A 24653-nucleotide genomic window follows, 5' to 3' on the forward strand; every position below is an offset into this window, starting at 1 on the left:
ACCATTTTTGCGCCGCGTGTAGCCACTAAGCCCCCCTCCTCTCGCTGGGCCCTTGTAGTAGTATTGTCGATCCATCCTGCGAGGTTTAGTGTGCTCACGTTTAACAAGCTTTTTCTTTCGCCCCGGATCACGTACGTCGAATATAACTCTAAGAAAGACTAAATTGAAACGTGGAGGAGGAGGAGGAGAAAAAGGAGGCGGTAGTGTGAGAGGAGAGAAAACAGAAATGAGTGGAAGGGAAAGACAGGACGGGAAAGATAGGGAGAAAGGAAAGGATGGGAAAGAAGAGTGTTAAGTTGAACGCAGCGCCACAGAAGGCCAAAATGATGGAAAAGGAAGAAGGAAGCGGTTGTCTGACGGGTATAAGAAATAGAGAAAAAGGTGAGAGGAGAAAGACGGAGGAATGAGAGGGATAAAAGCATGAGTCTAAGCTGGAAACATCACCATAGAGGATAAAATAAAACGTGTTGGATGAAGAAGAAATATTAAAAGGGATAAAGGATGGAGAGAAAAAAAGGAAGAGAAAGACAGAAAGAGGGAAAAAGAGGAAGAGAAGAAAGAGTGTCTGTGAAAGCTCAATACACAACCATAGAAGATGAAAATGAAACATGGAGGAGAAGAAGGAAGAGGAGGAGATGGAAAGAATATTAGAAAGGTTTGAAGATGGAGAAAAGTAAGAAAGAAGAGGAATATAATTATGATGAGAGAGAGAGAGAGAGAGAGAGAGAGAGAGAGAGAGAGAGAGAGAGAGAGAGAGAGAGAGAGAGAGAGAGAGAGAGAGAGAGAGAGAGAGAGAGAGAGAGAGAGAGAGAGAGAGAGAAGGGAGGAGAGGGTAGAGGAGTGAGACAGACAGAAGGAAGAAAGGGAAAGAAAGTCAACTGCAAGAAGGAATATGAGCTCCAAGAAACATCCTCCCACCTCGAGTCGTTTATCATTCATGAGGTTTTATCCATAAGTTGCGTCCGCCCATCCGTCCCTCCCACGCCGCTCACGGAAGAAGAGGAGGAAAAGTTTAGCGGGGGAAGAGAAATGTCACCAGAGAGACGGATCCGTGTAGGCGAGAATGAGCGTCCCGTAAAGCGCGTGAACTTTACTACGGACGCTTTGATAGAAATTGAAGAGGCGCGACAGAGGCCAGGATGAAGAGGAGGAGGAGAAGGAGGAAGAGGAGAAGGAGGATGCAGTGGTCGGAGTGTGGAGGAGCGAGTTGAAGCTAAGCGGTTTAGGGCAGGCAGCAGCGAGGGGCGGAGACCAATATGCACGACCGCCCAGATCCCCAAGACAGATCGTGAGGTCAGGCAGGAAAATATTGTAGTGCTGCTCGTCTTGGTATGGAGAAGAAAGGGAAAGGAAGGGAGGGAAGGAGTAGTCAGGGAGAGCCATCTGTGTCTGCAGGGTGCCAGGAGACTCTGAATGGTGGCAGTGGTAGGGCTTCAGCTCCCCGGGGCGACGCGGCACGGTGCTATGGGAAGTATAGAGGACGGATGGCCTTGAAAGAGTAATAAAGGTGCCTGTAGAAATTTCCTCAGCGGTGTGAAGTGTGTACTATATGAGGAAGAGTATTTTGTGTCGCTGTGATGCTAACAGGTGAGCGACCTGCCTCCTGTGCACCGCACCTGTGACCTCACGCCAACAGCACACAAGCACAGGGATAATGTAGCACCTGTATGTATTGAAAAGAATAAAAGATGTAAAACTGCGACCCAGCGAGGGACAAGCGTGCAACACCGGGAACAACGATAAATTTTATAAATTTAAACATATTGTGAGAATAACAAATGTTAATCACACAACATGATATGCTAATATTATTTCGACATCCAGCGAAATATAATCTACTTATACTCGCATAATGTTTAGAATTTGTATAACAAAAGAAAGTGTCGAAATTCACAATCTGAAATGTTCCATAAATTTCCTAAAGCGAAACTTCATAAATAAAACAAATATCATGGCGGAATAAGGTGGGAAATAATGAATGTTGAAGAAAAGTAAGGACATCCATAAAAGATCGGTCGACTGATTAGTTTTCAAAAGCTGATGAAATTACCAAACTAATATCCCAGATCAGATTTTTATTCTTCATCCACGAAAACGTTTTAAATCCTCTCAGGGATCGCAGTGAAGTGTGATGAAAAAAAAAAACAGGGATAGGGAATAAGTGGCAGACCGAACATGTTTTCCCAGAGGACACGCAAAGGTAAAGAGAACTCATCAGTACTGGCCCTTGTTGTGCAGAGAAAAAGTGAGGCGGTATTTGAAACTGTCCTTTCTGTATGTATAATATATTTGTTCATATTAACGTGTGTGTGTGTGTGTGTGTGTGTGTGTGTGTGTGTGTGTGTGTGTGTGTGTGTGTGTGTGTTGGGAGCACGTCACCCTCTCCCCTACAAGAGCCATAAATAAATAGGTAATAACTGATAACGAACGACCAGGAACATTAAAAAACAACACGTTAAGTTGTTGTTATTGTTTTTTTTTTTTGTGTGTGTGTGTCTTTATCCTGCGACAGATTATTCTTTTATCACTCAGAACACGAAAAGAAAAAGAAAACTGAAGCCCGCCAGGTGAGGAGGTGTAATGCAGGAAATTAACGTTCAAAGTCAAACACTTCAGAAAATGTCAAGAAAGAGAAAATGTAAAACACCTCATCATTATAGCTTGAGGAGTGAGTCTCCGTGTAGCTTTGAAAAAAAAAAAAAAAGACCACTAAAAGAAACAAACGCCTATCTACAGTATAAAAAATCATTAAGTCAAAGAGGAAATTTACACAAGTTTCTCTCTCTCTCTCTCTCTCTCTCTCTCTCTCTCTCTCTCTCTCTCTCTCTCTCTCTCTCTCTCTCTCTCTCTCTTCATATTCTATCTGAACTTGTCTATAAGCTGACTTTATATCATTTCCTTTTTTTTTCTTTATCTTATTTCCTTTTGTTTTCTTAGACCACGATTCTATAGACGCCTTTGTCTCGTACCCACTTCCCTACAATGTCGATGATGATGATGATGATGATGATGATGATGATGATGATGATGATGATGATAGTGTTGGCAGTTAATCACGGATGGAGATGCTGTGAGGTGATGACTGGTGTTAAATGATGACGGAGGTGTTAATACTAATAATAATAATGGTTTCGACTGGTGCTGGTAGTGGTGGTGATGGTAGTGATGCTGGTGTTGACAGTGGTGTGGGACAATGGTGGTGACTCATGGTGATGATAATGTTGGATGACGGTGGTAGTAGTGGTGATGATGGCGAAGGTGTTTATTGTTTGGTTATGATGGTGTTGGTAGTAGTGGTGGTGGTGGTAGTAGTGGTGGTGGTGGTGGTGGTGGTGGTGGTGGTGGTGGTGACCCTCCTGTGCCTGCAGTTATATATTTACACTACTTTTTTTTTTTTTACTCTTCGTGGTCTGAGTGGTGGTGGTGGTGGTGATGGTGGTGGTGGTGGTGGTGATGGTGGTAGTGGTAGTGGTGGAGGCTCGAGTATGTCATGATTTTACGTAATGACCTGTGTTTTAACCTTAATTGAGAGAGAGAGAGAGAGAGAGAGAGAGAGAGAGAGAGAGAGAGAGAGAGAGAGAGAGAGAGTCGCCTCTATGTCAATGTCCCCACCAATCGATTGTTGTTGTTATTCATTTGCTCTTTATCATTTTTATTTCTCTTTTTTTTTTTCCTTTCCGAACACAAAATTTTCTCATCAGACTGCAAAGAGTCATTGGAAGAAAGCTACACACACACACACACACACACACACACACACACACACACACACACACACACACAATTGTTTCAAGAACCCTTTCCTTTTTCCTCGTTTTTGTGGAGCATAATGAGACCGATCAGCTCTCGAGGCCCATTCGTTTGTCGGCTTGATTTCAGCTTTAACCCAAGAAGAGAGAGAGAGAGAGAGAGAGAGAGAGAGAGAGAGAGAGAGAGAGAGAGAGTCTATCTAATTTTCGTGTTGGCAGACAAAAAAGCAGACAGAAAAAGCAAGGATACAAACAGATAGACAAACAGACAGACAGAGATTCAGATAGACTTACAGATAGTAAAGAGAACAGATCAATCATAAACCTTTCTGCTTTGTCTGTCTGTACACTTAGAAAAAAAAAAAGCGGAGAATCAATATAGAAGCAAGTAGATAGACAGGCAAATAGACAGACAGACAGACAGACAGACAGACAGACAGCACTTCATCTTAAAGCATAAACTCGAGCAAAAAGAAAAAGGAGGAAAGAAAAATAAATTAATTGACACCTTCTTTTGTTACGAGGAAGTCAACAGCATCATTTGTCCCAGAGCGACGAGAAGAACAAAGAGAGGTAGGTACTTTTACACACCTTGTAGATTACACTCTCTATAATCAAGTCCTCTCTTCTCTAATGTAAAACCCGTGTCTCTACGTGCCCCATTAAAACCAGGCAGATACGTTATAATTTGCAAGAGACGCTAATCAAAATGTGAGACTATGCGAGTATTTCAGCACATACACACGCCAGTTTTCATTACAGATACCGTGCCTTTACATTATTTGATGAGAGAGATGAGGGGAGTGGTAACAGATGATAATTATTTCATTCCATCCATCATAAGTCTCGTGTGGTCCCCCTCCCCTGCCTTGCAAGAGCCTCACACGCTGTCTTATCGGATGAGACTCGAGGTATTTTTTTAAGTGATGAAGACTCTTGCTGCCAGGGATTAGCCTTGTCATTCCCGTGTTGTCAGTGTGCCTCGCCGCGCGAGGAATGGGTACGAACTCCCGGTCAACGCGTGGTGAGGAGCGGCAAAAGCAGCGAGGTTTATAGCTTGAGTCAAGAACCTTCTCCGCTTAGTGCAGTGAAGGGTAAACTCCTGTACTCGAGGTGGAAAGTGACTATGTACTAAGGTTCATGAAGGTACAGACAAGGGAATAGGGGAATGGTGTAATGGAAATGGTGATTTTTAAAAGAATACCAAAGATCCAGATCGTGCGCCGTCAGTTGTTTAATAGGAAGGGACACGTTCATAAAGAAACCTGTATGCTGACACCTTCCCTGAGTCTTGATCCAGTGGTGAATGATTACTTTACTGCGGTGACGTGTGGTGGCGCCAACTTTTTACGATCTCATTATCTTCATAACGACGATCGATTTAGACAGGCACGTGAGGGGAGGTCATTATGTAAGCCAAATCACCACAGCGAAGGAGAGACTAAACATTCTAACAGCAGAGAGCAGCATGTGATTGCGTAGTGATTATGTGTCGTCAGGATGCACACGCCCGGCCTCCCATCCCTGAATACCTCAAGTCTCTTGTCTGCGCCGCCTTTCCAGACACTCGTTCAGAGAAGAATGCAAGACGGAAAAGTCCCTACGTGCAGTATGCTGAGTGGCCATTGGTGAGTCACGAATGCAGACTGACGGCAGAGTAACCAGTTCTTTTGAGTGATCAGTGACGAGACAGAGACCAGGCGAGCATTCCACCTCCTCCTGCTGTGTGTATGTCTCCTCGATACACCCTTCTGCTACTGCACCGTCAGGAGGCACCGATCACTCTCCCACTAAAGAGTAAAAGGCATTTTGACCCTCCATTTTGGTGAAGCGCGGCGTCACGACCTGCCGCCGCCCACTCCAGCATCACCATCACCACCACCACTACCATTAACGTGCACCACTCAGCCGCGGTGTCAGGAAGGGCTGGGGCAGAAGGCGTGTTTAGGGGAACCATGCCACGCTGTCGTCAGGACTTTACCTGGGTGGAGGAGATACGGACGGAGTTGTGGTACCTGTTGATCGAGCGTGGAGGATGAGGCGCGTCCTCCCTCCCTCACCGTGCACACCCTACTGACCATCCACCATCCGCTCTCTCTCTCTCTCTCTCTCTCTCTCTCTCTCTCTCTCTCTGAGTTATCTTATTTTGCTGTCTGTTTCTTCGTCCCTATTTTTTCCTTCGTTCTGCAGCAAAGTGCGTTACATCATTTTTGTCTCACTTTCTCTTCACGTCTTGGATAATAATCAACTTTATCAGCGTTTAAACTACACACTCTCCAGCGATTGTTGCAGTAGATAAAGCTTGACATATTCAACATCCTGAATGCGATAACTTTTTGTTCTACACTGGGATATGATCAGGGTTTTTTTTTTTTTTTTTTTTTTTTTTAGATATATGGCTGTCCTATAACAACTAATGAGTTACGTGTAATGTTTAATAATATCATCTGCCGAAACATTTTTCATTTCACGATATAAATTACAAGAGAATATTTCATATAGGTTTCAACATCCCACCTGCATCATGAGGGTTAATATGTATCTCTGAACACCACAGCTTCTGTCAATGCGACTAAAACATATAATTTCACTCTATATAAGGAATAGTTTCAGTACTGCGCAACATTCAATAAGAGATTCGTGCGGCTGTGTTTATTATTATTATCTATTCTAGAGTGATCTAGCCGCCGCAGAAGTCAGAGTGCCTCAGTGTGGTTATGAGGAAAAAGGAAAGAGATGAAGTGAGCATTCTGGCGATTAATGATGGTAATATTTTGAGGGTTATGAAAACGTGTGTGTGTGTGTGTGTGTGTGTGTGTGTGTGTGTGTGTGTGTGTGTGTGTGTGTGTGCCTCAAAGGGTGGCCAAGTCTAGTGAGGATTCATTTTTTTTATTTCTTGTATCTATTCTTTTATTCTTTCTTTTTCATTTATCTATTTTATCTTTTGTTATTTATCATTGTTTTGCGTTTGTGTTCCTTTTTCTTATGGCACTTCAGATTAACACACAAGAGGGACTGAGCAGCATAAGAAATGTAAGTCAAATTAAACTCTCCTAAAGAAGATAAAGGAGAGAAAGAGACTAATATTCTAATCTCTATATTTTTTCCTCTTCTCCTTCCGATCCACTCACATTCCATATCTAGATTTTGAAATGCTTTGGACTTTCATAATGATTGTTTTAAAAGACTCTAGAGATCAGGTTTCTTTGTGTGTTTTCTCCATAGATGGCAAATAAACCAGTCTAGTGAAACCACCCTTGAAAACACTAAAACTTCCTAAGGGATAGAAGATTCATTGAACCAAACTAACTTCTTAACATCACTAATGAATAAATGAACAGAATAAATCACCAGATCCTTCTTCCTTATACCTCGTCCCCACATCCTCGTCTTCATAACTCCATCAACGCCCTCGTGCTCATAATTCTCTCAACGTCAGCGCCGATCACTCTCTTCCCAGACTCTCCCGTGACGTCATCGAGGAGAGGGCTGGCCAGGTAGAAAATATGAGGAGTGTATTATGTATTGGAGCCGCTAAGGTTGACTCATTTCGCTCACTGTAATCAGCAAAGCAGTCATCTAAGGTATCATAGGAAAGGCCATCTCTCTCTCTCTCTCTCTCTCTCTCTCTCTCTCTCTCTCTCTCTCTCTCTCTCTCTCTCTCTCTCTCTCTCTCTCTCTCTCTCTCTCTCTCTCTCTCTCTCTCTATCTATCTATCTATCTATCTATCTATCTCAGGTGTTTTCGGGTCTGATGAGGTAACTAAAAAAGTTTGCGGGACTACAGAAAGCGCTGGATAGAACTACCTGCCCATGCCTTTTGAAGAGCGTCTGCGGCTGAGAGAGCACAGGACTCCCGCGATGCAGTTTAGACCTAGCACAAGTTCCGTATCATCTAACACGTCTAAACATTGTCCTTACCAAACTGTAGTAAAGTGGCTACCTCTTCGTCCCTACTGGTGAATTTGTAAAGAATAAAACTATCTTTATAGGACACCAACAGTCCTACACAGGCTAGCCCCAACAAAGCACCACACACTCATGCACACACCTCTCACACTCGTAGCCCAGTCAAACCGTGTCAGAAAGGTATAAGGAAAAAAACAATACACAGAAACCACATGAAGGGAACAGCCAGAAGCGTCACGGAGCCGTCACATCCCGGACAGCCTGCGCCACACCGCTCACCCCGCCCACTGGTGCGTGGTGGAGGGCGGCAGTGGCAGTGTTGGGGTGGTGGTGGTGGTATTTTTGACTCTAGGGGAAGTCGATTTACCAAAGTTTGATATATTAGTATTATATAATATGATACATGTAAACACACTTCAGCAGAAAAAAAAAAAAAGACGGTGAGTTATGAATCGATATATACGTACTTATTTTATCTTTTTTTTTCTTTACTTGTCAGGTGATCAGGAGCAAGAAATGAACACATTAAGTAGAAAAGGAAATAAGTAAATCAATAAATAAATATATGTACACATAAAATCCATCTGAACTTGCCGCTCCATAAAGATCAAGTAAGGTAGTCACAAAAATTGATTGGACAGCGTGATTCTGAAAGGTTTCTTGGATCATGTCAAGATTAGAGAACCCATTCATGGCAGGGGTTGCTAGTCTTAGCATGATATCGCATGGATTCGCTAGTCTTTACATGATGACGCATGGGTTCGCTAGTCTTAACATAATGACGCATGGGTTCGCTAGTCTTGACATGATGACGCATGAGTTCGTTATTCATTACATGGGAATCGTCGGGTTCGCTGATCTTGACATGAACACTTCGGTACTTTGGCGCCAGACATTTCAATAACTACAATTTCAAAGCTTCTGTTTACTAGTTAACCATTACAAAGTCTCGCTGGTTTAGTAGCTGTTTTCATATACTGGTTATAATTTCTGTACTCCAGGAACTCTCAAGCTGGCCAGATCTACCGTACGTTTACGGAGTTGTGAAACCAACACTCTCGAAGTTTTCGCTAACAAGATACACTATAGTTCAATAGCTGCTTTCGTATACTTTTTTATCTGAAATCAGATATCTAGGAACCCTCACGATGGACACATGTACAGTAAGTTCACGGAGACTATGAAGCTGTTATTTGGAAAGGAATAGGTTACTAGTGATTAACTCGATGAAGAACAATTAATTCACTTATACAAAGAGAATTAAAATGTAGGCACGTAATACATTTATGATGTGGACAAAGTTTAGTGCCTCTCTGTAGACAATTATGTGTGGAAGTGTCAAATGAAAGTCTGTTCACGGTACAAACGAAATGTAGCAATAAGAAAACTCATTTTTTTGCAAAATCAAAAGTTAGATTACAGCAGTGGATTCATCTCATATATTTTTGGTGTAATGAAATTGGAGATGTGAAAACTTCTCGTTTTGTGAATATATTTCGGCAGTCAGTAGTAGATTTTCACAACTTTTTCATAAAGTCGTGCACGAGACATTTTGAGCTTAAACCTATAAAACATGGTGGATCTGGGATGACGGTTCAAATCGATGAATGGTGCTTTTTACATAAACCTAAACACCATCGATGAAGGGCCCCTAATCGTCAAGTCTGGGTATTTGTTTGGGTCAGTAGATACTAATACCTCACCATCAAATGGGTATATGGAAATAGTTGAGCACAGAGGCCAACAGACATTCTTGTCAATAATTGAAAAGGTGGTAAGACCTGGATCAAGTGTTCACAGCGATGAATGGCGAGCTTATAGAAATGTAGCCCATAATCCAGACTACCACTACAGAACTGTCAACCATTCTTTGAACTACGTTCACACACAACACACTTGGCAAAACTAAATAAGAACATGCGAAGATATAGACGCACTTTTCTACAAAATTACTTAAATCCGTTCATGTGAATGGAACGAAATACGGTTGACAAGTTTTCAGAGTTCTGTAATGCAATTGCCATGAAGTATCCTGTCAATAACTAGATTTTGTAAAAGATTTTTTTCATAGAAATTACCATATTATTTCTATTATCATATTGTTTTCATTAATTATTGATCAATAAAATTTTAGTATATTATTTCTATTGCTTTTCTTTACATCGCGATATATGGGTTGGCTATTCTTTACATGAGGATCATTGAGTTCGCTGTTCTTGACGGATGTTAGTTCGTTAATCTTGACATCATCCGGTTTCTTGATACTTGCCCTAGAATGAAGGTTATAAGGAGAGATGAAGAAAGAGAAATAGGCTGTTTGCTGGGAAAGTATATAAATAAAGAGATATAGGCTAATCAAAGATATAAAATAGGAAATAGAAATTGAAGGACTCGGGAAGAAAAAAAAAAAAAAAAAAAAAATCGGGATAGATAATATAACAGTGGGTAGACACCAGACAAGACTGGTGGAACAAATACCTACATGTTTACTGGCCCTGAGGACACGATTCCCGGAACAAAAGCCTCATCTCCCCCGTGCCATTGCAAACCCTCCCAAGTCAACACCCTCGTGCTCCCTATTCATACACGAACCTCTTCCCTGCGTGCAAAGTCACGCTCCTCCCGGCGTTCTCCACTGTGGTTGCCATACGTCGGGGATTTTCCCAGACATGTCCTAAATTCGCGTAACGAAATTTGAGTCTGGGAGGATTTCTGAAAATTTTTCAAATGTCCGAAATTTCATCTTGTTAATAACTGCTAAAACGCGCGCGCGCACACACACACACACACACGCCCGGTAGCTCAGTGGTTAGAGCGCTGGCTTCACAAGCCAGAGGACCGGGGTTCGATTCCCCGGCCGGGTGGAGATATTTGGGTGTGTCTCCTTTCACGTGTAGCCTCTGTTCACCTAGCAGTGAGTAGGTACGGGATGTAAATCGAGTTGTGACCTTGTTGTCCCGGTGTGTGCCTGGTCTCAGGCCTATCCGAAGATCGGAAATAATGAGCTCTGAGCTCGTTCCGTAGGGTAACGTCTGGCTGTCTCGTCAGAGACTGCAGCAGATCAAACAGTGAAACACACAGCCCTTAAAATGGTAGGTATGGTGCTCAAGCATTCTCCCGATACTCGACCGTTGGTGGCACTACAGGCCAAGCTTCCCTCTTAACAGACGTGAAACCCAAGTCTCCAAGCCTCCCGGCGTAGTAGGAGGGTCGCAGAAGCGAATGCTGAAGGAATCTATGCTCATACAGGGACTGCCACGTGTAGGCCTGACAGCCTCTTGCAGCAGCTTTCTTTTCTTCTATTATGAATCCGGCGTGAGCCACCCCCGGTGTAAATCTCAGCAGTAGTAGCACAGTCAAGAGAGATTTCCTTTAAAGGCCATGTGGAGAAGGGTTCCATCAGGTAAAGAGAATCTTTACCTTGGGTTTTATATTTTATATTGGTTAGTCGCTCCTAAGCCCAAGGCTGAAGCATTTTACAATTAAATGAGAAAAAGTTGGATAAAAGTAGATGTGGAGACAGGTCACTATGAGCCTGCTCAAACCTTGTACCATACAACTAAATAAATACAACTAGATAAATGCACACATAATTATCATATTTCTGTAGGTTGAAATGATAGGGGGTGAAAGGGATTCACCAGACAACAGCTTCAGCTTCCTCTGGTTTCAATCAACTTTTATTCCCCCTCCCAATATACAATATAGTTTACTTTATCTGAAAAATTGGGACAATTTCAAAAATTTGCCAAAAAATTTCATAAGACCTGAATAACAGAAGTTGTGTTGGTATGTGTTTGGTTAATAAGTTTTCTTCCAGTACATGTCATAATAACCATCAAAAAATACTGGTCTTCATGAAACAACTACATAACATAACTAGTTTATTTACAGAATTTTTATAAAAAAAAGTAAGATTACAAGAGGATTCAACAGAACATGTCAGGATTTTACAAATACTTTTCATAACTAGACCATTCTGTATTTCAGTTTTATGCCACTATATGTGACACTATGTGATGAGATTTTCTTTTGACAATCTGACATAAAATGTCTTATATTCTGAATTACCAAGCAGAACTCCTCTATCGTATCAACATACAAGTAAGAAATATCAAGATCTGATACAAAAAATTCATGAGATAAACAGGCTTTAATTAAGTGGTCATTCATCTTTTCATTCTACAAAATACATTTCCTATGGCAAATACAAGGTTCAGCAGGCTGTGCTTCCCTACTCTAAAATCTACCATTTACTGGAAAATCTGTTGGCCAAAAATGTTCTTACATCAAGTGAGTGAGAAGACCTGTCAAGAGTATGGATGGGCTTGGATGAGCTGGCTTTCATGCCCTGTGCAAACCATGATCAATTAACTTCCTGCTTTATTTGAAGTTATTGCTGTTGTTTATTCATTTCATCTGGGAGCATCCACTTTTCCTATCAGGCACAAGATAATATCCATCAATCTCCTCAAGAAGTAAACACCATTCCTGTAGAATTATATTCTTCATTATTTTCAGATACTTCAATTACTTAATACCTGGAGTTCCATTATTCATTTTCATGAAAGAAAAAAAAATACACAAACTTATGATTAACGCAATTATTTTATTACAATCAAACATAATATTTCATCGGCAGAATTAAGAGTAACATTCTGTTGATGAATTACAAAATATCAACAGAAAGAGTGAGATAAAGAGTAATGTGAATGAAGAAAACTAAGATGATCAGTGAGTGAAACATTTCAATGATGAAGAGGGAATAAACATAAAGGCTCTTGGCATACTCAAATCCCAATGCTCTTGCAGAAATTGGAAATCAAAATGTATGTATAAGTTCAACTTCCAACAAAGCATTTGAATAGTTGTATTAGTTACCCAGTGCCACAAACACAATGCTAAGAAATTCCCATAATAGAAGACAAAGACAACACAATGCTAAATGAGAGGAGTCCTTCTCTGGCACAGTAAAATCAAGTATTGAGTAAAATCCTGCAAACATGAAACAGTTAATCACCTATTTGCCTGCAGCTTTTAGTTTCTTTTCTCTGTACTTCTTCCCTTCTACCAAAAATGTCTTCTCTTCCTCATTGAGTGGCTTGTTGAGGGTAGTAAAGACTCCAGTGCCAATGGTGACAGATCCCTCTCGCAAGGTGAAGCGCTGGCCCTTCTCCAGCACCATAGGCTTGAACATGCGGATCACCAGCCTGTCATGGGAATAGCCTTTTGTGACTAGAGACAGTGATGTGTGTGTGTGTGTGTGTGTGTGTGTGTGTGTGTGTGTGTGTGTGTGTGTGTGTGTGTGTGTGTGTGTGTGTGTGTGTGTGTGTGTGTAATTCACTGTTTGATCTGCTGCAGTCTCTGACGAGACAGCCAGACGTTATCCTACGGAACGAGCTCAGAGCTCATTATTTCCGATCTTGGGATAGATCTGAGACCAGGCACACACACACACCGGGACAACAAGGTCACAACTCCTTGATTTACATCCCGTACCTACTCACTGCTAGGTGAACAGGGCTACGTGAAAGGAGACACACCCAAATATCTCCACCCGGCCGGGGAATCGAACCCGGTCATCTGGCTTGTGAAGCCAGCGCTCTAACCACTGAGCTGTGTGTGTGTGTGTGTGTGTGTGTGTGTGTGTGTGTGTGTGTGTGTGTGTGTGTGTGTGTGTGTGTGTGTGTGTGTGTGTGTGTGTCAGACTTCTACAACAACTGTCTACATTAGCACAGAATGTACATGTACTATTACTTACCTAGCATCTTCCCCAGGCATCACCATCTCCTTGTCTGGGATGATAATCTGAGCACTGGCCCGCCATGTCTTGCTGTACACCTGCATGTTCAGGTAGGAGGTGAAGGGTTTGGTCCTGCCACCCTCCTCCTTGGTCAGGACATATACTTGTCCCTCCACATGGTCATGAGCTTTCATAGTTCCTGGTTTGCACATGATCTGAAAGAGTTACTCTAGTTTACTTTTAAAGATTATAGCAAGAAAGGAATGATAAAGCATGTTTTAGGGTCTACTACCTCCATGGAGGAGGTAGCAGACACCTACCGAAACGATTATTTACTCCCAGCAATGTCTAATAGCACTAGTTCAGGAGTGCTGTGAACCTTCCATTAAAGCTTGTTGTGGTCTCACTGAACGTTTCCCTTTGTGTCTCATAACTCAAGGGGGCGGTCACAGCCTACCCTCTAAAGACAACTCTCCTTCACGCAAAATTACATGCACTTACCACACATACACCCTTCACTTAGAATTAAAAATAAAAAAATGGCAACTCCAAACCCAACCTCAGAGTCCCTTTCTGGGGAGGGGACCAGAAATGTCCCCAGACTCCTCTCTTGATAACGACTCCAAATATCTTGACACCTCCCTCAACTTTTCTTCATTAACTTCTGCAACATTCGTAGTGTTACATCTAATTTTCAATCTGTGGAACACCACCTCTCCTCTACTAACACTCATCTTCTTTTCTTCACCAAAACACAGCTGTCTAAGGCTACTGACAGTAGCCCCTTCTCTGTTCCCTCCTACTTTCTCTATTCTCATTTTCATTCCAAAGCTGGATGTTGTGTCTTTGTGCACAACGACTTAACTTGCTCTCGTGCCCATGCTCTCAAATCTTCCAAGTTTTCCACCATCTGGCTTCGACTCAACAGTCATTCTCTAACTAAATTCATCTGTACTGTGTTTCTCTCCTCTAACTCCTCTGACTATAGTAAAGTCTGACTATTTAACTTTCAAAGTGGAGCACATTCTGTCCCTCTACCCTTTTGCAGAGATTTCCATTCTTAGAGATTTCAATGTTCACCACCAGCTTTGGCTTTCCTTTCTCTTCACTGACCATCCTGGTGAACTTGCCTTCAACTTTGCTATCCTCCTTGATTTAGACCAACTGGTGCAACACCATACTCATATTCTTGACCGTCTTGGAGACACGCCCAACATTCTTGATCTCTTCTACACCTCTAATCCTTCTACTTATGCTGTCCCCCTTTCATCTCTGTTGGGCTCCTTAGATCACAATCTCATTTCTGTAGCTTGTCCTATTTCTCCAATCCTTCCCAAGGATCCCCTTAAGCAGAGGTGCCTCTGGCATGACTTGATAATATTGGTGCATTGCAATACTACAGAGCTCTTTGATGGCAAGATTTACCTCGCAAGTAAAAAGCCTGTATCTCAGTACATTGATAAAAATTATGATGGTGCTATAAACATTTGAGAAATGGTTTGAATACAATAGTTGACAATGCAAGGATGAGGTGAATAGACATGACACTTTTGCCACGATCATCCTGTATTAAAAAAGAAGTTTCACGAAATAAATCTCAGAATAGACAAGTACAAGCTGCTCTACTAAGAGTACAATAAAACACAAGCCTGTTGTCTCACCATTCCCTTTATAATGTCATCACGCTTGAGGCCACGCACCAAGGCAGCCATCTGGTCCCCAGCCTGTGCCTCTTCCAAGGTTTGGTGGAACATCTCAACACCTGTTACTGTGCTCTTGAACTTCTTTCCAAACCCAAGAAACTCACAGTCCATACCCTTCTTTATGACTCCCCTTTCCAGCCGACCACCAACCACAGTCCCACGACCTGAAATTATTTTAACTCTGTTCATACATCGTCTCTGAAACTATGTGCTCAATAAGTGAAAACTTTTTAACAGATGACACTCAAACACACCCAGCACACTAAAAAGTATTATTTTACTGTTATATGCTAAAAATTCTTCAAACAATTAGTAAGAAGAAAAAACTGGTCATACAATTCTTCAAACACATTCTTTACTCTTTCCAAAACATGCACTCAATTCTGACATTGTCCTTTTCAGCTATGTGGGATATGACTCCTTAACTCTAAGATGGAAATGGAATAAAAAAAACTTCAACTCTTCTTCAACACTGAATATAGAGTAAATTATGTGAGCACACTGCTAGGCCAACTCCACAACCAGTGGTCCTTTTCAGGAGTTCCTTCATCCACAACTCTGGCAACAGGCCTGTTTTATGACAACAACTTAATGCTCTTGAAATAACCTGAATTACTATGTGTATATTAGCTTCTCTCTCCACACCTGAGCTCCTCACCTGCTATGGAGTACACGCTCTCCACAGGAAGCATGAAAGGCTTCTCCAACTCTCGCTGAGGAGTTGGAATGTGTTTGTCAACTTCAGCCATTAGTGCTTCAATAGCATCCTTTCCTGATGGAAGAAAAGTAAATAAAATCTTTCAATGAAAAGTTCACATAATGATGACAGGTCATTTACAAACATGAATACTCATTTAACAATTTGGTAGTTAACATTTACATTTCCTCCTTTCACCAATTCACTTATCTAACACCAAACCCTTATGTCTTCCAATAATAAGTGGTTGATTGCTAGCAAATGGTGAGAAACTTTAGTAAATACTTTAGTAAATAGACAAAACTAAATTTTTATTTTATCAAGCATAGAAAATTTCATGATAGCTGAAGTACTTCAGAAGCTGATACACCAGCACTGCTTAGCACATTAAGCATGAGTCATACTGCAGCAGTGGACTCATCAACAGAGTAACAGCTGTTGGTAATGTTTGAGTTTTCATCTTCATCTACAAATAGTTTCAATGTTCAAAATCCACTTTTTTGTCCTACATCCACCATCAGTATTGAATCACTGGTACAGCTGGCTGTTCAGTTCCAATACTCTTGCACTTGGCTTCATATCAGAATCTTCAAATCTCAAGAGATATGAAGACATTCAATTTTTCTTTTTCTTGCATATAGAAAACTCATAACTTCATTAAGATATGGGAACTTACTTACCTAGTTCAGGATTTTTTTCTTCAACTGCACACAAGGCAGAACCCTTGATCAAAGGAACATTGTCACCATCATAACCCATTTCGGTCAACAACTCTCGAACCTCCATCTCAACAAGTTCAACCATTTCCTCATCAGCAGCATCAACCTGAAAGTAATGAAACAAATTAGTACTAATGTGCTATCATTATGATAGTGCAACAGAACCAGCCAGGTCTGCTGTCTAGCCCTGTTGTGCAGAGATCTGGGTATGCCTGGCCACCTCATTGAAGATCTATCCTCTCCCACAGGAGACACAATAGTTCTCAGTGTAGTTTTAGCATTTCTATTCGTATGGGAGGATGCTGACAATTTGTCTTGGCTCGCCCCTTGTTAATGATGACACCAGTTTACATTGCTTCTTCTAAGTGAATCATATATCAACTTCTTAACTTTCAAGAGGACCCTTGGAAGGATCACATAAATGTCATTAAATCATTATATCTGACTTACCTTATTAACAAACACCACAATGTTCTCAATGCCAATCTGCTTCGCCAGAAGAAGGTGCTCCCTAGTCTGAGGCATCACACCATCAGTGGCAGCCACAACAAGAATTGCTCCATCCATCTGAGATGTGCCAATTATCATGTTCTGTTGAAAGTGAAAATAAATGTTAGAAACCCAGTGGGAGAGCAATGAATAAGAGAGAGAGAGAGAGAGAGAGAGAGAGAGAGAGAGAGAGAGAGAGAGAGAGAGAGAGAGAGAGAGAGAGAGAGAGAGAGAGAGAGAGAGAGAGAGAGAGAGAGAGAGAGCAATGGTTGTGCTGCAAGCAAGAACTAATGTGTATGATAAGGGTAAAAGGAAGAATAATTGTGATAACTGAGCATGATAAGAGGTACAGGAAGGTGCACAAGGCAGAGTCCCCTGCTGTATTGACTCAGTAAGGTGTGAACCACTCCATACGAAGTACCTTACCTCTGCTTTTACCAAGAGATTAGAGTAGATGCAGGGTAGGCAATGGTATCCTTAAACCCTTCTTTACTGATAGCATACTAGAGTGCTTCATATATAATCATGGTTCCAAATCAATGAAGCACCTATAAAGTGAGTAGCTACATTATTGCTTATTGACAAATACATAGGACTTTTTTTTTTTTTCATGATAAAAGTGACAGGTTGACACCTTTTAACACTGATAAGTTGACAACTTTTGTTGCAAAGAGTTTAGGGAACATTACCATAGTAATTAATGTAAAACATCATTTCAGAACCAATGAAGAGTCTGTACATGTCATCACTTAATGACGATACACAGGACTCAATTTTTTTTCCAGTTTTTATGATATAAAATTTATGACTTATGTCATTAACTAATTGGCACCTTGTGTTTCAAGGATATTGGGGACGTAGGCCTTGGGTCGTTATGACATGAGGCACAGGCCTGTGTGTGATTAATATGTGGCGTCTCTTCTGATAGTGAGTCTGAGTGTGATATCACCCTTGTAAGTGAATTACAAGGGTCAGATGATAATGAAACTCAATCAGATGAGTTCATAAGTGACTAAAGGTAGGTGTAAGGATGAATGTAAACTAACCCCCATGAAATCAGAAGTGCACTAAAAACTTGACACAGGAGAAGAGAGTTGGTAAGAACATCGATTGCAGAGTCAGTAATGAAGGAGTTAATTAAGATGGGGCAGAGGTAAACCAATGTAAGCTGTTGGACTTATTTGTGGAAGTATGTGGTTCAACTGCTGTATTAAGCCTAAATTCCTATAGTGTAGTACAGTATTTATAATTACTTACCATTTTTAATTAGTAATAACCTTGATAAATTCCTAAATTCCTACTCAACATCTCATTAAATTTTCTTAGTAAATAATATTAATTCCTACTAGTAAAAAGAATGCAAATGCAAAAGCAAAACCAGCTTGCCTTGATGTAATCAGCATGTCCAGGGCAGTCCGTGTGGCCGTAGTGTCTGTTCTCAGTGCTATACTCAATATGAGCAACATTAATGGTGATGCCTCGCGCCTTCTCTTGCGGAGCATTGTCAATCTCATCATATCTCTTGGCAAGTGCTAATTCCTTCTCAGAGAGGACTGAAAAAAAAAAGTCACATGAAAAGATAACAAGATGTCAAGCAGCACTGACAAACTTCACAACCTTCCACTGTGATGAGAGGTTGTTTAGCACACGGCACACAGCTTACCTTTAGTAATAGCAGCAGTAAGGGTTGTTTTGCCATGGTCAACATGCCCAATTGTACCAATGTTGCAGTGAGGTTTGTCTCGCTGGAACACTTTCTTCTCAGCATAGTTGCGGATCTGGACGGTGGCTGGCAGGAGTCTGGCCCGCTGGACAAGGCTCCTGGTGTGGCCGTGCAGTGCAGGCACACTCACCGACAGACCTGGACACATTGCACAACACATCAGAATGAACAGATAAAATATATAATATGGTTACAAAATCAGGATTTCAATTTTTTAAATATTATAGTATATAAATATCTAGAACAAGTCCTTCCTCCCTATCATCACCACTTCCCTCCCCAAGAACAGCAAGCTTTGGGACCATGAGGGAAAATGGGGTTCTTAGGTAGGGAAAGATAAATAGATCATTTTTGGCAATTCAAAAATTTAAAGGAAAAATGCCATTATTTCACCAAATAAAGTGTCATTATTGCAAAATAGTTGCCAACAATTATCTTTTAAAAGTTGTATTTCTCCCTATCTTCATGTTGTTCAACAGGCTCTTGACATTCCATCAATGTGTTATGTATGTGCGTCTTATTTTTATGCAGTATCAGTCCGCTTCAAGATTCTTTAGGTCAGAATAATGGTGCCTTGCATTAGCAAATTAAAAACTGCGGATAATAAAACAAAGAAAGTAGGAAAACAGGAAACAAGTAGGCAAGGAGGAACCTGTGCCGGGACGATTACAAAACATTAATAAAAACTCAAGTAAATTAATTAAAGACTAAATATACGGTAGTTAAAAAACAAACACCACTTGGAAGTAGTATCGAAGGAGAAAGGGAGAGAAAGCAAGAAGGGAAACAAGAGAAACGGAAAGATTTAATCCAGCCGGCACAACATTACATCCCATGACGTCCCACCATTATTTTCCACTGCCACTCCAGACACCACACACCACACACCCACACCCACAGCATCCACTACTTCTTTACATGCCATTAAATTTGCCGACATTAAGGGAGCTGGAGGGCTTACCCGGCGTGGCCAGCAAACGTAGCACCTTGCACGCCGCCATGTTGAGCGTCGTCTGCCTCTTACATATGCACCCAAGAACACAAAAGAAGAGCAAGAGTTGACAGAAAAGTACATTAACCATGAACCACACTCTTATAAGTTTTGCATCCTTCTCTATGGTGTTTTTGAACGGACTTTGAATAAGGTTATCGTAGAGTTTGACTTTTTTCAAGAGTAGTTTTAGTGATTTTCTAAATTATTTGACAGCTTGTTGTGTAAGGGTTTTATGGGTGTTTTCATAATGCCAGTAATACTTTGATAGGTTAATGACGCTTGTTATAATCTGACATGCTTTTGTGGACTCAGAGCACGTTCATGATGCTTGTGATATTTTTTTAATGATTCTTTGTGGATGTTACTAGTAATTTCATGGTATTTTCGTGATGCTGGAATTGTTTGACATTTTCATATGTGTTTCTACACACACACAGAGAGAGAGAGAGAGAGAGAGAGAGAGAGAGAGAGAGAACCGCCATATGAAGAATACATCGCAACTCACATCCCTAACCTGTCAGAAAAAAAAATAGAATGTAAAAAAGTTCGAAAAATGTGAAAAATTATACCAGATAAAAAAAATAAAGAAAATGTATAAACCGTGAACTGTACCAGGGAATGTGAATATAAATTTATCTTGCCATACTTCGAAAGTCAACATCCGTCACGACACTCACAACAACAACACAACCACAAGGGAAGAAGCACGTGTGGCTGCCTGACTTCAGCTTCTGTGTACTGTAATTCTCACATTGGCGAGGTAAGCATACCCTTTTGTATTACTGTCTTCAAAGTATCTTCCTCCAGAGCATAATGGTAATAACCTTAGCTTACTAATGTCGAGGCTAATGATTTAAGTAAATCTTTACCTTCTCCCGTTTCAGATGATCATTCCCATCCGCTGCTTCACCTGTGGCAAGGTGATCGGGAACAAGTGGGAAAGCTACCTGGGACTGCTTTCTGCTGAATACACTGAAGGGTGAGTGAGGAGTCCTGGTCAAATATATGAAGCTGTGTTGTGGTATTGCTCTTTGCCACTAAGAGTCGGTGTTATTGCAGTTTCAACCAATACACCCACGGGCGTTTTAGACTCCCTTTGGGCCCTAAGCAAGAAGGACCATGGGGCCCCGGCCCGGAATGATGATGAATAAAGTTCAGGACAACGGATCAGTAAATAAATATTTTCTTAAAGAATTAACATATAAAATAACTTGTCAACAAGGAAGGACTGCACGTGGATGCTGGATCGGCTGCTAGTAGTGAGTTGGGCCCTGCCCCTTTAAAGGGATTAGGTCACATTTTTCAAGTTGTGTCGGCTCTATATAAGTGGCAGGAGTGACACTGTCTCTGATATGGTGGTCCTGGTCCATATGCAATATCAGCCGTCCCTTGGGGCCCTAGGCAATTGCCTATGTTGCATACCCCATTGCGATGCCTCTGAATATACCACACATAACTATACACATTCTAATGGTCTAGATCACAGAAACTATAAATTTACCATAGAGTCTACTCCAAGTACATTTTTGAGTATTTTTGTGTGATGATAGGTAGAATGACAGAAAAAAAATCATTTTATCACTGTTACACCTCTCCTTAAGAGAGGAAACTGAGAAGCAGGCAGGCTTGGGGTGTTCAGGGCAGGCAAAGGTGCTGAAGTTACGATGGGGCTTTAATGTTTTTTTTTAGGTTTAGTTTTTAAATGCTTTTCACTTTCACATGAAGAAAACACAATGTCAATTTGATTTGCATGGCAGTTAACACAACTTTAAGCTTATATTTGGCAACAAAAGATATTATAACGTGATAAGTGGAAAGAGCTTTTATCCCACCCTCCATGCCACACTTCTTTGTATTATTTACTCCTCCCATTCTATAATGGCCTCATGTACATTGATACAATATCTACACTGATTCTAGTGCACATAAGGTTTGCTAATTAAGTACATAAGATCATTATGAACACTGCTGATACCCGTAGTGTTCTCTCCATTGACACCTTGCCTTAATTGTAATGACTCATGATTTCTCAGCTTTCCTGTTGCTTATTTATCTTATTTATTATATTCTTATAGTGCTTCATCAGTGTAGCATCACTTTCATCAACTAATTTACACTTTGCTCCCTACTGACACTTACCTCTCCATACCATTGGACAGCGATGCACTGGATGCCCTCGGCCTCAAGCGGTATTGCTGTCGGAGAATGTTGCTGGGCCACGTGGACCTGATTGAGAAGCTGCTCAATTATGCTCCACTTGAGAAATAGATGATGAGGCATGTTACCCTGTCCTCTTTGTAAATTTGTATTTGTTTGTGTTAGTAAAGAAAACCTTGCTATGTTTCAAGATGTTGAACAGTCTGGCTTGGTTTTCAGAAAATACATCAGGGGTTATCTACATTTTTGCTCTGAACTTTATGGATAATATCAGTTGTGTGTACTGATAGTCTGATGTTCAGTCTAAATATGTAGTCCTGTAGATTTGTGTTATAAGGACTTAATTACCTATATTCTGGCTTAGACCATTACAGATGAAGAGCATCTTGTATGAACATGATAAAGTCAAGGTAATTAGGAACTTTTTTTTCATGCCTTTCAGATCTGGTGAAAGTCTCTGCTTAGAAGTCCCATACAAAGTCTAAAAAGATTCCTTTTTTTGAAGCTCATTGTACATTATCATGTGATACATTGTCACCATGCAGATGTATCTCACACTTGCCAGTGGGGTCACCACATTTGTATGCTGGTTTTAATTATTATTTCTTTAACATGCACTTGATTGTGTGATATGAGGCATTTCTCTGTATTTACTTAATAAATAAAAAAAAAATTGATGTTGGTTTGTCTCAGCAATTCTTAAATGTGGTTGCCACTGAGGGTGTGATGTTTCAGGTATATATATATATATATATATATATATATATATATATATATATATATATATATATATATATATATATATATATATATATATATATATATATATATATATATATATATATATATATATATATATATATATATATATATATATATATATATATATATATATATATATATATTGTTACGTTCACCGGTTAAACGGGTAAAATTGGCATCGGGAGCCGTGAACAATAACAATAAAAAAACACTGCAGGTTCAATTGGTGAGGAAATAGCAAAAGGGGCACTTGAAAAGCTATTTTAATAACCCAATAATGAAACTGACATACACATAGATATAACATGAAACATGAAACTGACATACACATAGATATAACATGAAACATATGAAACTGACATACACATATACATATAACACAGAAATAAATACAACAATAAAGAACCCAACTTAATACCTAACAATAATACTAATCCTATATGGAGGCAATGTGGAAAAAACGGACGAGGGGAAGTGATACTTATGCGGTGTCGCAGTGGTGAAGTGCTGGGTGACGGTTGATCCCACGGCAGTCCAAGAGGCGTTTAAACTCCCCTCGTGGCTTCTGGCATCTGGCCAAAAACATCTCCAATAATTTTACTTTTCATCTTTTCCTCCTTATTTCATCCAGATGACACTACTGCCATCTCATCTATCTTTAAAGCTGAACTTTTCTTTCAAACCTTTGCTATCAACTCCTCCTTCGATGATTCTGGGCTTGTCCCTCCCTCTCCTCCTCCCTCTGACTATTTCATGCCTTCAATCAAAGGTCTTCATAATGATTTTTTCCATGCCCTTGCTGACCTAAACCCTCGGAAGGCTTATGGACTTGATGGGATCCCTCCTAATGTTTTCAAGAACACTGCTTCCATGCCTGTACCTTGCCTGGCCAAAATCTATCAACTGTGTCTATTGATTTCTACATTTCCTTCTGGCTGGAAGTTTGCCTACATTCAGACTTCCTAAAAAAGGTGACCATTTTAATCATTCAAACTATCACCCTATAGCTTTAATCTCTTCCTTGTCTAAAGTTTTTTAATCTATCCTCAACAGAAAGATTCTCAAACAATCTGATCACTAGTATGGCTTCTGTCAAGGACACTCTACTGGCCTTCCTTACTAAGTCTTGGTCATCCTCTTTTAGAGATTTCAATGAAACTATTGCTGTTGCAATAGACATATCAAAAACTTTTGATAGAGTCTGGCACAAAGCTTTGATTTCAAAATTCCCTTCGTACGGTTTCTATCCTTCTCTCTCTGCAAGTTTCCTTTCTGATCATTCATTCTATTGCAGCCATGGTAGACAGCCACTGTTCTCTTAAATCTATTAACAGTGGCATTCCTCAGGGTTCTGTCCTCTTTCTATTGTTCATTAATGATCTTAACCAAACTTCTTGCCCTACCCACTCCTACGCTGATGATACCACCCTATATCTTTCTACATCCTTTCAGAGATGACAAACCCTTCAGGAAATCAACAAATCATGCAGGGATGCTACAAAACGCCTGACTTCTGAGTTTTCTGAGATTTCTAATTGGGGCAGAGAAAACTTAGTAGTGTTCAATGCCTCAAAACTCAATTCCTCCATCTATCAACTCAACACAACCTTTTAGACAACTATCTCTTCTTCAATGACACTCAACTGTCTCTCATTTCTACACTGAATATCCTCAGTCTGTCCTTTACTCATAATCTTAACTGGAAACTTCACATCTCATCTCTTGCCAAAACAGCTTCTATTAAGTTAGGAGTTCTGAGGCTTCTCCACCAGTTTTCTCACCCCTCCAACTGCTAACTCTGTACAAGGGCCTTATCCGTCCTTGTATGGAGTGCTCTTCGCATGTTTAGGGAGTTCCACTCCCACAGTTTTATTAGATAGGATAGAATCAAAAGCTTTTCGTCTCATCAATTCCCCTCCTCTCAGGCTCTCACTGACTGTCTTTAGCCTCGTTCTCATCACCGAAATGTTACATCTTTTTATCTTTTATCACTATTTTCATACTAACTG

General features: G+C 40.6%; 2 protein-coding genes across 4 annotated transcripts in view; both read right to left on the bottom strand.

Moving 5' to 3' along the window:
- LOC123499574 overlaps nucleotides 1-5841 on the bottom strand; it is a 120682-nt gene extending 114841 nt beyond the window's left edge. Inside the window, exon 1 of one of the 2 annotated variants that reach the window (XM_045247721.1) lies at nucleotides 5731-5841. The gene's annotated coding sequence lies outside the window, so the exon portion shown is untranslated. The remainder of the gene's footprint in view (nucleotides 1-5730) is intronic. The other variant, XM_045247720.1, reaches the window with a different exon arrangement.
- Nucleotides 5842-11528: 5687 nt separating this feature from the next.
- Nucleotides 11529-19833, bottom strand: LOC123499691 (elongation factor Tu, mitochondrial-like). 2 transcript variants are annotated; one of them, XM_045248083.1, is made up of 10 exons: nucleotides 19693-19833; nucleotides 18672-18869; nucleotides 18395-18561; nucleotides 16970-17110; nucleotides 16481-16625; nucleotides 15762-15875; nucleotides 15062-15267; nucleotides 13419-13615; nucleotides 12678-12867; nucleotides 11529-12148 (listed from the first exon to the last, which is right to left on the bottom strand). In XM_045248083.1, the coding sequence occupies exons 1-9, from the start codon at nucleotides 19811-19813 to the stop codon at nucleotides 12678-12680; spliced, it is 1479 nt and encodes a 492-aa protein (XP_045104018.1). In that variant the 5' UTR covers nucleotides 19814-19833; the 3' UTR covers nucleotides 11529-12148. The 2 variants fall into 2 exon arrangements, with proteins under 2 accessions (XP_045104018.1, XP_045104017.1); XM_045248082.1 differs by having other exon boundaries at nucleotides 11529-12867.
- Between the last annotated feature and the right edge of the window lie 4820 nt (nucleotides 19834-24653).

The sequence above is a fragment of the Portunus trituberculatus genome, chromosome 50 (assembly GCF_017591435.1).
Source record: "Portunus trituberculatus isolate SZX2019 chromosome 50, ASM1759143v1, whole genome shotgun sequence".
NCBI lineage: Eukaryota > Metazoa > Arthropoda > Malacostraca > Decapoda > Portunidae > Portunus > Portunus trituberculatus.